Source organism: Coregonus clupeaformis, chromosome 21, assembly GCF_020615455.1.
Source record: "Coregonus clupeaformis isolate EN_2021a chromosome 21, ASM2061545v1, whole genome shotgun sequence".
Taxonomy (NCBI): domain Eukaryota; kingdom Metazoa; phylum Chordata; class Actinopteri; order Salmoniformes; family Salmonidae; genus Coregonus; species Coregonus clupeaformis.
This window is the reverse complement of record NC_059212.1, coordinates 40,381,681-40,394,071: the sequence shown is the minus strand read 5'-3', so window position 1 is coordinate 40,394,071 and position 12,391 is coordinate 40,381,681. Positions and strand designations below refer to the sequence as shown.

General features: G+C 46.6%; 1 protein-coding gene across 1 annotated transcript; it reads right to left on the bottom strand.

Moving 5' to 3' along the window:
- Positions 1-306: 306 nt before the first annotated feature.
- Positions 307-12,065, bottom strand: LOC121534477 (basic proline-rich protein-like). The gene is made up of 8 exons (XM_041841070.2): positions 9,590-12,065; positions 9,322-9,509; positions 4,416-4,513; positions 3,983-4,140; positions 3,674-3,866; positions 1,683-1,860; positions 1,539-1,641; positions 307-1,303 (listed from the first exon to the last, which is right to left on the bottom strand). Exons 1-8 carry the CDS (start codon positions 12,063-12,065, stop codon positions 1,194-1,196), a joined length of 3,504 nt encoding a protein of 1,167 aa, XP_041697004.1. The 3' UTR covers positions 307-1,193.
- Positions 12,066-12,391: the final 326 nt, after the last annotated feature.

The window sequence follows — 12,391 nt, the reverse complement described above, 5'->3', positions numbered from 1 at the left end:
GTAGTAAAACTACTGTTCTGTGTTTTGGCCTTGAACAGGGCTCTCCAACCCAGTTCCTGGAGAGCTACCCTCCTGTAGGTTTTCACTCCAACCCAGTTCCTGGAGAGCTACCCTCCTGTAGGTTTTCACTACAACCCTGTTCCTGGAGAGCTATCCTCCTGTAGGTTTTCACTACAACCCTGTTCCTAGAGAGCAACACTCCTGTAGGTTTTCACTACAACCCCAGTTTCAACTAACCTGATTCAGTTTATCGAGCAGCTAATTATGATAATCAGGTGCGCTAGATTGGGGTTGGAGCAAAAACCTACAGGAGGGTGGCTCTCCAGGAACAGGGTTGTAGAGGCCTGTCATAGAATGATACCTCTACACAACCTTGACCACTGCTATCAACGTGTTCCAGGAATTAGACAATGCCTTCACAAAACAAACTCAACAAGATTTACAGATCCTATATCCACATTTCTGTGGCGAGAGAGTAGGTTTTACTATGCACAAATAAGTAAAAAGGAAAATGTTTATGAATTGCCAACTTTGTGGTACAACTGTTTATTAGAAACAATAAATACGTAGCGAAATCAGGAACCCATGTTTTGTTATAGCCATGTAAACACGAAACTCAGCGGCATAGTTAAAGCTTGTGTCTGAGGTTGTGCCTAAACTGCTGTTTAGCCATAATCAGGATATTTTAGACTAACCGTTACTTTGCGATACTTTATTCATTCTCGATTCGGAAGGTTCCAGTGTCTTATAAACTTCCGTGTCCAGTTGCAGACGAAAAAAAAAAAAAAGTTCCTTAAAGTATTAAATCCACTGTTTGTATCGAGTGAGAAATGCCGCTTGCATGTGTGTAGATCTTTGTTTTGGTCGCACGGTGTGACGCGCTGTCGTCTACTTGTACGCGTGGCTGCAGCCGTGTCGCATGGAAACGAGTAGTTCCTGCAAAGATGTTGGGAAATACAAGGCGAGGGAACTTCTCACTCGGTGCAAAAAGTGAGTTTAATATCGTTCTAAATATTCCCTGGTTTTTGGAGTACCTCCTGCAACTGGACATGGACGTTTATAAGAGACAAGAACGAAGAAAATATCGCCAAGTAAAGGTTCATAGAAAAAGTACTGCCAGTGCTTTTCACTAGCTCCGCTGTAACGGGTATGGAATACATCATTTCATACCCAGCTACAAACTGTAGCTAGTATTAGTCGTTTGAAGGGTAGGCAGGCTTTTTGTCAACCAGGACCACTTCTCCACTGGAGACCACAGCAGTCTGCCTGGTCTTCCTCCAAGCAGCAGCAGCAACATCTCTTCCTGAAAAACCCAACAGAAACGGTTAAGAACAGAACCTGGGTCATATTCACAATCACAAAGCATCTGAGCACAGGAGTGTTGATTTAGAATCAGCTGTCTTTTAAATCATGATAATGATTAAGATTATAGACAGGAAGGATCTGATCCTAGATCAGCACTCATACTCGGAGACACTTTAAATATGGGCTATGGTGTCCAAGCAAGGCCTTTGTAAAGAAGGGAGAATACTACCCACTTTGTCTGTTGCATTTTGGTTCACAGGAGTCACCTGGAGTAGGGTAGCACAAAGATACCCTACAGTGGATGAAAATCTGGCAAGAGAGTACGGCATAAAGTAAGTTACTGAAAAGCCAATAGTATATCAAGTAGTGTCTATTATATCGAACAGGTATGAATAAAGGTAGCAAATTACCGTGTCTTTGCGGGGAGCCCGAGTGTGATCCACAAAGGTGAACATCTTAAGGGTGAAGCGTTTGTGGTGGCTGGGGTACAGAAGGCCAGAGGAGAGTTCCACGGGGACCATGGTGGTCTGGTACTTATCATTCTGGTAGGAACATCTGGAGAAAGAGAGAGGAGTAATAAAAACTTCATGTCCCGTGTAGCTCAGTTGGTAGAGCATGACGTTTGCAACGCCAGGGTTGTGTGTTCGTTACCCACGGGGAACCAGTATGAAAAAAATAAATATATTATGCGCTCACTAGATAAGAGCGTCTGCTAAATGACTAAAATGTAAAAAAAATTATGTTGCAAAGCCTCAATTCAAAATACACTAAAATATAAACGCATTATGCAACAATTTCAAAGATTTTACTGAGTTACAGTTCATATAAAGAAATCAGTCAATTGAAATAAATTCATTAGGCCCTAATCTATGGATTTCACATGACTGGGAATACAGATATGCATCTGTTTGTCACAGATACCTTTAAAAAAAAGGTAGGGCGGGGATCAGAAAACCAGTCAGTATCTGGTGTGACCACCATTTGCCTCATGCAGCGCGACACATCTCCTTCGCATAGAGTTGATCAGGCTGTTGATTGTGGCCTGTGGAATGTTGTCCCACTCCTTTTCATTGGCTGTGCCAACTTGCTATATACAGTATATTGGTGGGAACTGGAACACGCTGTCATACACGTCGATCCAGGGCATCCCAAACATGCTTAATGGGTGACATGTCTTGTGAGTATGCAGGCCATGGAAGAACTGGGACATTTTCAGCTTCCAGGAATTGTGGACAGATCCTTGCCACATGGGGCTGTGCCATATCATGCTGAAACATGAGGTGATGACGACGGATGAATGGCACGACAATGGGCCTCAGGATCTCATCTCGTCACTGTATCTCTGTGCATTCAAATTGTCATCGATAAAATGCAATTGTGTTTGTTGTCCGTAGCTTATGCCTGCCCATACCATAACCCCACCGCCACCATGGGGTACTCTGTTCACAACGTTAAAATCAGCAAATCGCTCGCCCACACGACGCCATCTGCCCGGTACAGTTGAAACCGGGATTCATCCGTGAAGAGCACACTTCTCCAGCATGCCAGTGGCCATCAAAGGTGAGCATTTGCCCACTAAAGTTGGTTACAACGTCGAACTGCAGTCAGGTCAAGACCCTGGTGAGGACGATGAGCACGCAGATGAGCTTCCCTGAGACGGTTTCTGACAGTTTGTGCAGAATACCTTCGGTGTTGCAAACCCACAGTTTTATCAGCTGTCCGGCTGGCTGGTCTCAGATGATCCCGAAGGTGAAGAAGCTGGATGTGGAGGTCCTGGGCTGGCATGGTTACACGTGGTCTGCGGTTGTGAGGCCGGTTGGACGTACTGCCAAATTCGCTAAAACAACATTATGGCTTATGGTAGAGAAATGAACATTAAATTCTCTGGTAACAGCTCTGGTGGACATTCCTGCAGTCAGCATGTCAATTGCATGCTCCCTCAAAACTTTAGACATCTGTGGCATTGTGTTGTGTGACAAAACTGCACATTTTAGAGTGGCCTTTTATTTCCCCCAGCACAAGGTGCACCTGTGTAATGATCATGCTGTTTAATCAGCTTCTTGATATGCCACACCTGTCAGGTGGATGTATTATCTTGGCAAAGGAGAAATGGTCTCTAACAGGGATGTAAAAAAAAAAAAAAAAAAGATGCGTATGGAAGATTTCTGGGATCTTTTATTTAAACTCATGAAACATGGGACCAACACTTTACATGTTGCGTTCACATTTTTATTCAGTGTACATAGTGGTACATGATGCCTTCTGATGTCACATAATGAAGAAATGTCAAACATATTGTTCAAAATACATTCATAATCAGGGAGCAGCAAGCACAGAAATCAGGTGGATTAGTACTGTAGTTACTCACTTTTCAATGAGGAGGTCCCACTGGGGCATGCTGACAGGGCTGGGGTCAGATGTGGTCCAGCAGTGCTCCAGCATCAGGACCAGGTTGGGATCCTTCCTCTCCAGGATGCGCACCTCAACGTACACAGGTTGCCTCAGGACTTTAGTGAGAGGGTAGTCTTCCGCAGTGTAAAACGATGTGAAGGCTCTGGACTCTGGAAGTCAGACAGGATTGAAAAAAACACATGTAAAAGTCAATTATATAAACAATAGATGTGTTTGAAGTTCTACAAATGTACACAGAACAAGCCTGAAATGAAATGCACCTTACCATCTTTACATGCATTGGTGTCACATCTTCCTTTGGCCAGTCTGAGTTCCACTCTGAGCGGTCCCAGAACAGCAACCGGAGCGGGTGCAAGAACAGTGTTCACCTCAATAACCAGAGCCTTCACCGCAGTGGCAGAGTACATACACTGGAACAGCAGCCTAGAGAGGGAGACAATGGTAGTGACTGATACAGTAGGATCTTGAAGCATAGGTAGAGCATGGCGTTTGCAACGCCAGGGTTGTGGGTTCGATTCCCACGGGGGGCCAGTATAAAAAAATGTATGCACTCACTAACTGTAAGTCGCTCTGGATAAGAGTATCTGCTAAATGACTGAAATGTAAAATAGCAACACTTTATGGGCTAAATCTGGGTGCAGGAAACTAGCTCTGGGGAATCAATAAAGTAAATTCAATCTTACAGATAGAAGACTCACTCAAATTGGCTGTCTCTGGTGATGGCGCCTCGGGGTACGATCCCCACTTCATAGGAAGACGCCATCCTGTTCTCATAAACCATATATCCATTTTCCTCCTGCAGGGGAGAGTCCACAGTTAAAGGGCAACTCCACCACTTTTCAACCTCATTTTCAGGATCTCCAGCACAATACCAGTGTCAACATATGTGAAAATGGTACATTTCTAAGTTTGGTATCATCAAAAACTTAAAACATTTTAAAAACAGTGATTTTCAAACACTATGAGATTCGTGGTGACGTGGGGAGCAAGAAAAGGGCTCTAAATGACATATTTTCATTGATAGCACTGGCGCTCCCAACTTAAAAAATTTAGGAGCACCACATGAAATTTAGGAGCACCAAAAAATAAGATTTTTAAAAATTGAGATACAGCTCATATTGGGCCTACATGAATTCTAGCTACTTTTGAAACACGTGCCCTAGAAACTAATATATAATACTGTAAAGATATTAGTTTATTATATAATCTAAAATATTGATACGAATACCTGTCATTGAAATTACAAAGTCATTTATATAAACACCATTGGTCAATCTGTTAAAAATTGTAAACAATCTATATGTGGATGATACTATTATGTAGGCTATTGCCGCAACTGTTAATCTGGATGTGTCAAAACTACAGTCAGATTTTATAGCTATGCAGGAATCCCTTGCTGATTTAAAACTTGTGGTTAATATGGGCAAAATGAAATACATGTTGTTTTCAAACTCTTGGAAGAATGTTTCAGATGAACTACATGTTCACTCATTAGATGGTTCTCCAATCGAACGTGTCCCCGCATATAAATACTTAGGTCTTTGGATTGATATGGATTTGACGTTTAAAAAACATATAGATGAGCTGGTTAAGAAGCTAAGATTTAAAGTTGTATTTTTCTACAGAAACAGATTGAGCCTTTCTCTAAGCAGTAGGAACCAGATTATTCAGTCAACCTTTTTATCTGTTCTTGATTATGGTGATATAATTTTTTTTAAGTGCAGCTGCTACTTCTCTTAAACCTTTGGATGCCATCTACCATAGTGCCCTTTGTTTTGTTACAGGTGACAGTTTTGATACTCATCACTGCATCCCGTATCAAAAGGTTGGCTGGACTTCGCTAAAGACCCATATATCTCTACATTACTCCCTTTTTGTTTACAAGGCCCTACTTCATAAACTTCCGTCTTATCTAACTTTGCTGTTGAAGTATAGACACCTGAGTTGCCTAACCTGTTCACAGGATTGGTTAACTTTTGAGGTTCCTAGGGTCTCCACCAAGGTCGATAAATCTGCTTTTAGTTTTAATGCACAAAATTCTAAATACATTTCTTGATGTTCTGGTGCCGTTCGGGCAATTTAAAGTATTGATTGGGGACTTATTTGTGGATGAATGTACAGTGAGGGAAAAAAGTATTTGATCCCCTGCTGATTTTGTACGTTTGCCCACTGACAAAGAAATGATCAGTCTATAATATTAATGGTAGGTTTATTTGAACAGTGAGAGACAGAATGACAACCAAAAAATCCAGAAAAATGCATGTCAAAGATGTTATAAATTGATTTGCATTTTAATGAGGGAAATAAGTATTTGACCCCCTCTCAATCAGAAAGATTTCTGGCTCCCAGGTGTCTTTTATACAGGTAACGAGCTGAGATTAGGAGCACACTCTTAAAGGGAGTGCTCCTAATCTCAGTTTGTTACCTGTATAAAAGACCTGTCCACAGAAGCAATCAATCAATCAGATTCCAAACTCTCCACCATGGCCAAGACCAAAGAGCTCTCCAAGGATGTCAGGGACAAGATTTTGGACCTACACAAGGCTGGAATGGGCTACAAGACCATCGCCAAGCAGCTTGGTGAGAAGGTGACAACAGTTGGTGCGATTATTGGCAAATGGAAGAAACACAAAATAACTGTCAATCTCCCTCGGTCTGGGGCTCCATGCAAGATCTCACCTCGTGGAGTTGCAATGATCATGAGAACGTTGAGGAATCAGCCCAGAATTACACGGGAGGATCTTGTCAATGATCTCAAGGCAGCTGGGACCATAGTCACCAAGAAAACAATTGGTAACACACTACGCCGTGAAGGACTGAAATCCTGCAACGCCCACAAGGTCCCCCTGCTCAAGAAAGCACATATACAGGCCCGTCTGAAGTTTGCCATTGAACATCTGAATGATTCAGAGGAGAACTGGGTGAAAGTGTTGTGGTCAGATGAGACCAAAATGGAGCTCTTTGGCATCAACTCAACTCGCCGTGTTTGGAAGAGGAGGAATGCTGCCTATGACCCCAAGAACACCATCCCCACCGTCAAACATGGAGGTGGAAACATTATGCTTTGGGGGTGTTTTTCTGCCAAGGGTACAGGACAACTTCACTGCATCAAAGGGACGATGGACGGGGCCATTTACCGTCAAATCTTGGGTGAGAACCTCCTTCCCTCAGCCAGGGCATTGAAAATGGGTCGTGGATGGGTATTCCAGCATGACAATGACCCAAAACACACGGCCAAGGCAACAAAGGAGTGGCTCAAGAAGAAGCACATTAAGGTCTTGGAGTGGCCTAGCCAGTCTCCAGACCTTAATCCCATAGAAAATCTGTGGAGGGAGCTGAAGGTTCGAGTTGCCAAACGTCAGCCTCGAAACCTTAATGACTTGGAGAAGATCTGCAAAGAGGAGTGGGACAAAATCCCTCCTGAGATGTGTGCAAACCTGGTGGCCAACTACAAGAAACATCTGACCTCTGTGATTGCCAACAAGGGTTTTGCCACCAAGTACTAAGTCATGTTTTCCAGAGGGGTCAAATACTTATTTCCCTCATTAAAATGCAAATCAATTGATAACATTTTTAACATGCATTTTTCTGGATTTTGTTGTTGTTATTCTGTCTCTCACTGTTCAAATAAACCTACCATTAAAATTATAGACTGAACATGTCTTTGTCAGTGGGCAAACTTACAAAATCAGCAGGGGATCAAGTACTTTTTCCCCTCACTGTAACTGTTTTTCTGGGTGATTTGAGAAGTTTTATTTGTGCTTCCCATGACTGTTTTTGTATTATAATAAATATTTATATATATATATATATATATATATAAAACAGCCCCAGACCATTATTCCTCCGCCACCAAACTTTACAGTTGGCACTATGCATTTGGGCAGGTAGCGTTCTCCTGGCATCCGCTAAACCCAGATTAATCCGTCTGACTGTCAGATGGTGAAGCGTGATTCATCACTCCAGAGAATGCGTTTCCACTGCTTCAGAGTCCAATGGCAGAGAACTTTACACCACTCCAGCCGATGCTTGGCATTGCGCATGGTGATCTTAGGTTTGTGTGCAGCTGCCATGGAAACCCATTTCATGAAGCTCTCGATGAACAGTTCTTGTGCTGATGTTGCTTCCAGAGGCAGTTTTACGCGCTATGCGCTTCAGCACTCCGCAGTCCCGTTCTGTGAGCTTGTGTGACCTATCACTTCGCAGCGGAGCCGTTGTTTCCATGTGTTTAATGCCATTCCATTTGCTACGTTCCAGCCATTATTATGAGCCGTCCTCCCCTCAGCAGCCTCCACTGATATATATAGTTTAGGTATAATGTGTAAATTAATGTTGTTCATACAGGGCACATTTGTAAAAGAGACCTAGGTCTCAATATGTCTTCCCTGTTAAAATAAAGTTAAAATGTTTTTTTTTGTAAAAGCACTATTTTCTGATTGAGATGCATTACATTGAAAATTGTACACTGTCTCCTTAAAAAGGTTCAGGTTTATGATGATGACATGAAAGTGCTCTGTCATTCATTCATTGCTATGATCATTGATGTCCTGAAGAAGATATCCCTTTTCCTTTCTGTCTGTGTCCCCAAATGTTTGGATATACCGGTAAAGTTAGCTAGCTAGCCAATGAGGTAACATGACTGAACAAAGTGTAAATAAATGGTTAACAACGGGCGAGTAGTTTTAGAACAGCACATGACATGGTTTATGAATATAAAATGCAGTCCTGGCGATCCGCTACAGGAAGATAAAAATGGTGCCGGTAATATGGGTCAGATCTTTTGCCCTGGTTGGGCTAGAAACAAGCCATTTTTGCTGTAGTAATGGTGCAACCATGACTCTATCGAATCTGCACATGGAAACAAAGGTACAGCGAAGCCTTATCATTACAACAATTATCATTTGGGAGATCAGAGCCCTGCTTGGGCTAGAAACTCGATGCAGGATTTGAAAATCACTGTTTTTTTACTTTTAATCCTACCTTGTGATGTCACAGAGAAGCATTTTTTAAGGCTCGCTCTTCTTATCTTTTTAACCACAGATCATAGAAACGCTCTGTTTTCACATATATAGACACTGGTGCTGGAGATTATGAAAATGGGGTTGAAAAGTGGAGGAATTGCCCTTTAAACGGCCAACATTTTTAGCTCTTTCAAATAATTTCTGGGTAACAATGAAGTACCTTACTGTGATTGGTTTAAATTAAAATGGTCAAAAAGAAACAAAAATAGCTTCTTAGCAAAGAGCAGCGTCTCAAGCAAGAATTTTGCTAGGACTGTCTGGGAGTGGTCTGAGTGGGGAGGGGAAAACTGAAAACGAGCTGTTATTGGCAGAGAGATTTGGAACTTTCTTTCTTATTGGTCTATTAACTAATTTACTATCTGGTGATGTTACCAGGCAGGCCAAAACTCCATCCCACCAAAACAGGCTGAAATTTCAGGCGGTCTTTTCAAACAACTCATACACTAAAAGGTCATTACACACTATTATTCAATTCTCATAGTGTGGAAATATTTATAAAACACAGGAAAATCACGTTTCTGAATACGCTGGGCCTTTAATACTGAACCAGTGTACACAATTAATATTCTCTCTCTCTACTCACCTTCAGAGTGGTGCCACAGGCAGTGATAGGGAACTGGTATATGGCAAAGGCTGAAGTGATGCCAACAGGACTGCAGGGGCCGTTGTTTCCCCCCAGCAGAATGATGGTATCAATGTCTATTTTGGGCCAAGTGGCATCCCTGGCCACCACCACAACAAACTGAGCATCCATGGTACACTGCACAGTCACTGGGGAAAGAGAGAAAAAGTAAATGTTTTGTTCAAATACAGAGCATTACAAGGAAGAAGAAGCTCTATCAGACGCTCACCTGCCTTCCCATAGTAACACTGCTGTCCATTGAAGCAGCAGTCGATAGCCTCACATTGAGCAGGAGTAATTTTAGGCGTTCCACATTGCACTGTATCCTTAGCCTCTACTTGGCATCGCCGATCTGGAGTTTTAGTTACTGCTGGCCTCTGGGGAGTCAGCAGCTGTGGCCCCTGGGGCGCCGGTCTCTGGGGAGTCTGCAGCTGTGGCCCTTGGGTCTCTGGTCTCTGGGGAGTTAGCAGTTGTGGCCTGTGGGGAGTCTGCAGCTGTGGCCCCTGGGGCGCCGGTCTCTGGGGAGTCTGCAGCTGTGGCCCCTGGAGCTCTGGTCTCTGGGGAGTCTGCAGCTGTGGCCCCTGGGGCTCTGGTCTCTGGGGAGTCTGCAGCTGTGGCCCCTGGGGCTCTGGTCTCTGGGGAGTCTGCAGCTGTGGCCCCTGGGGCTCTGGTCTCTGGGGAGTCTGCAGCTTTGGCCCCTGGGGCTCTGGTCTCTGGGGAGTCTGCAGCTGTGGCCCCTGGGGCTCTGGTCTCTGGGGATTCTGCAGCTGTGGCCCCTGGGGCTCTGGTGTCTGGGGATTCTGCAGCTCTGGTCTCTGGGGAGTCAGCAGCTGTGGTCCCTGGGGAGTCTGCAGCTGTGGCCCCTGGCGCTCTGGGCTCTGGGGATTCTGCAGCTGTGCCCCCTGGGGCTCTGGTCTCTGGGGATTCTGCAGCTGTGGCCACTGGGGATTCTGCAGCTGTGGTCCCTGGGGCTCTGGTCTCTGGGGATTCTGCAGCTGTGGCCACTGGGGATTCTGCAGCTGTGGTCCCTGGGGCTGTGTCCACTGGAGCTCGGGGCTGTGGGGAGTCTGCAGCTGTGGCCCCTGGGGCTCTGGTCTCTGAGGAGTCTGCTGTTGTGGCCTCTGGGGAGTTTGCTGTTGTGGCCCCTGGGGCTCTGGTGTCTTGGGAGTCAGCAGCTGTGGTCCCTGGGGAGTCTGCAGCTGTGGCCCCTGGGGCTCTGGTCTCTGGGGAGTCTGCAGCTGTGGGCACTGGGGATTCTGCAGCTTTGGCCACTGGAGAGTCTGCAGCTGTGCCCCCTGGGGCTCTGGTCTCTGGGGAGTCTGCAGCTGTGGCCCCTGGGGCTCTGGTCTCTGGGGAATCTGCAGCTGTGGCCCTTGGGTCTCTGGTCTCTGGGGAGTTAGCAGTTGTGGCCTCTGGGGAGTCTGCAGCTGTGGCCCCTGGGGCGCCGGTCTCTGGGGAGTCTGCAGCTGTGGCCCCTGGAGCTCTGGTCTCTGGGGAGTCTGCAGCTGTGGCCCCTGGGGCTCTGGTCTCTGGGGAGTCTGCAGCTGTGGCCCCTGGAGCTCTGGTCTCTGGGGAGTCTGTAGCTGTGGCCCCTGGGGAGTCTGCAGCTGTGGCCCCTGGGGCTCTGGTCTCTGGGGATTCTGCAGCTGTGGCCTCTGGGGCTCTGGTCTCTGGGGATTCTGCAGCTCTGGTCTCTGGGGAGTCAGCAGCTGTGGTCCCTGGGGAGTCTGCAGCTGTGGCCCCTGGCGCTCTGGGCTCTGGGGATTCTGCAGCTGTGGCCCCTGGGGCTCTGGTCTCTGGGGATTCTGCAGCTGTGGCCACTGGGGATTCTGCAGCTGTGGTCCCTGGGGCTGTGTCCACTGGAGCTCGGGGCTGTGGGGAGTCTGCAGCTGTGGCCCCTGGGGCTCTGGTCTCTGAGGAGTCTGCTGTTGTGGCCTCTGGGGCTCTGGCCTCTGGGGAGTTTGCTGTTGTGGCCCCTGGGGCTCTGGTGTCTTGGGAGTCAGCAGCTGGGGTCCCTGGGGAGTCTGCAGCTGTGGCCCCTGGGGCTCTGGTCTCTGGGGAGTCTGCAGCTGTGGCCTCTGGGGCTCTGGTCTCTGGGGATTCTGCAGCTCTGGTCTCTGGGGAGTCAGCAGCTGTGGTCCCTGGGGAGTCTGCAGCTGTGGCCCCTGGCGCTCTGGGCTCTGGGGATTCTGCAGCTGTGGCCCCTGGGGCTCTGGTCTCTGGGGATTCTGCAGCTGTGGCCACTGGGGATTCTGCAGCTGTGGTCCCTGGGGCTGTGTCCACTGGAGCTCGGGGCTGTGGGGAGTCTGCAGCTGTGGCCCCTGGGGCTCTGGTCTCTGAGGAGTCTGCTGTTGTGGCCTCTGGGGCTCTGGCCTCTGGGGAGTTTGCTGTTGTGGCCCCTGGGGCTCTGGTGTCTTGGGAGTCAGCAGCTGGGGTCCCTGGGGAGTCTGCAGCTGTGGCCCCTGGGGCTCTGGTCTCTGGGGAGTCTGCAGCTGTGGCCACTGGGGATTCTGCAGCTTTGGCCACTGGGGAGTCTGCTGTTGTGGCCACTGGGGCTCTGGCCACTGGGGCTGCCTAGGCTTAGAGGCTGTAACTTGGGGTTGGGGGTTGTCGTATGGAGGAAATCTCCAGTTAGGCTGTGCATCAGCATAATGTGCAAACACTACCAACAGCACAAACCCAAAGGAACACAACCTCACTGCCATACCTGCTCAATAAGATATAAGCTAAGTATCTTTCTTCAATAAGACATATATCTGCAACACTGTCCTATACAGCCTAAACTGCCTAATACAGATATATACCTGATTCAGTATAACAGAATGCTAGAAACTGCCTCCTGTAATCAAAATAAATCCCTTTCCAACCCTGTGCAATTAAATAGTCAGCACCTTATTGGTTAGACTAGAGTCACTGGCCTTATCCCGAAATAACCACTAGTAGTCCCAGTGGATATAAGAATACAATTCTAGTTGCAAAAATAGATTGCAACAAGCGAACAAAAATCAGCTTCAAAGCAGAAAAATTGTTC

Coding starts and splice junctions, on each gene's coding strand:
- LOC121534477 (XM_041841070.2), bottom strand. CDS start 12,065: ATGGCAGTGAGGTTGTGTTCCTTTGGGTTTGTGCTGTTGGTAGTGTTT. Junction 4,514..9,321: donor CCTGTGGCACCACTCTGAAG/GTGAGTAGAGAG, acceptor TCTCCCCTGCAG/GAGGAAAATGGATATATGGT. Junction 3,867..3,982: donor CACCAATGCATGTAAAGATG/GTAAGGTGCATT, acceptor TCTGACTTCCAG/AGTCCAGAGCCTTCACATCG.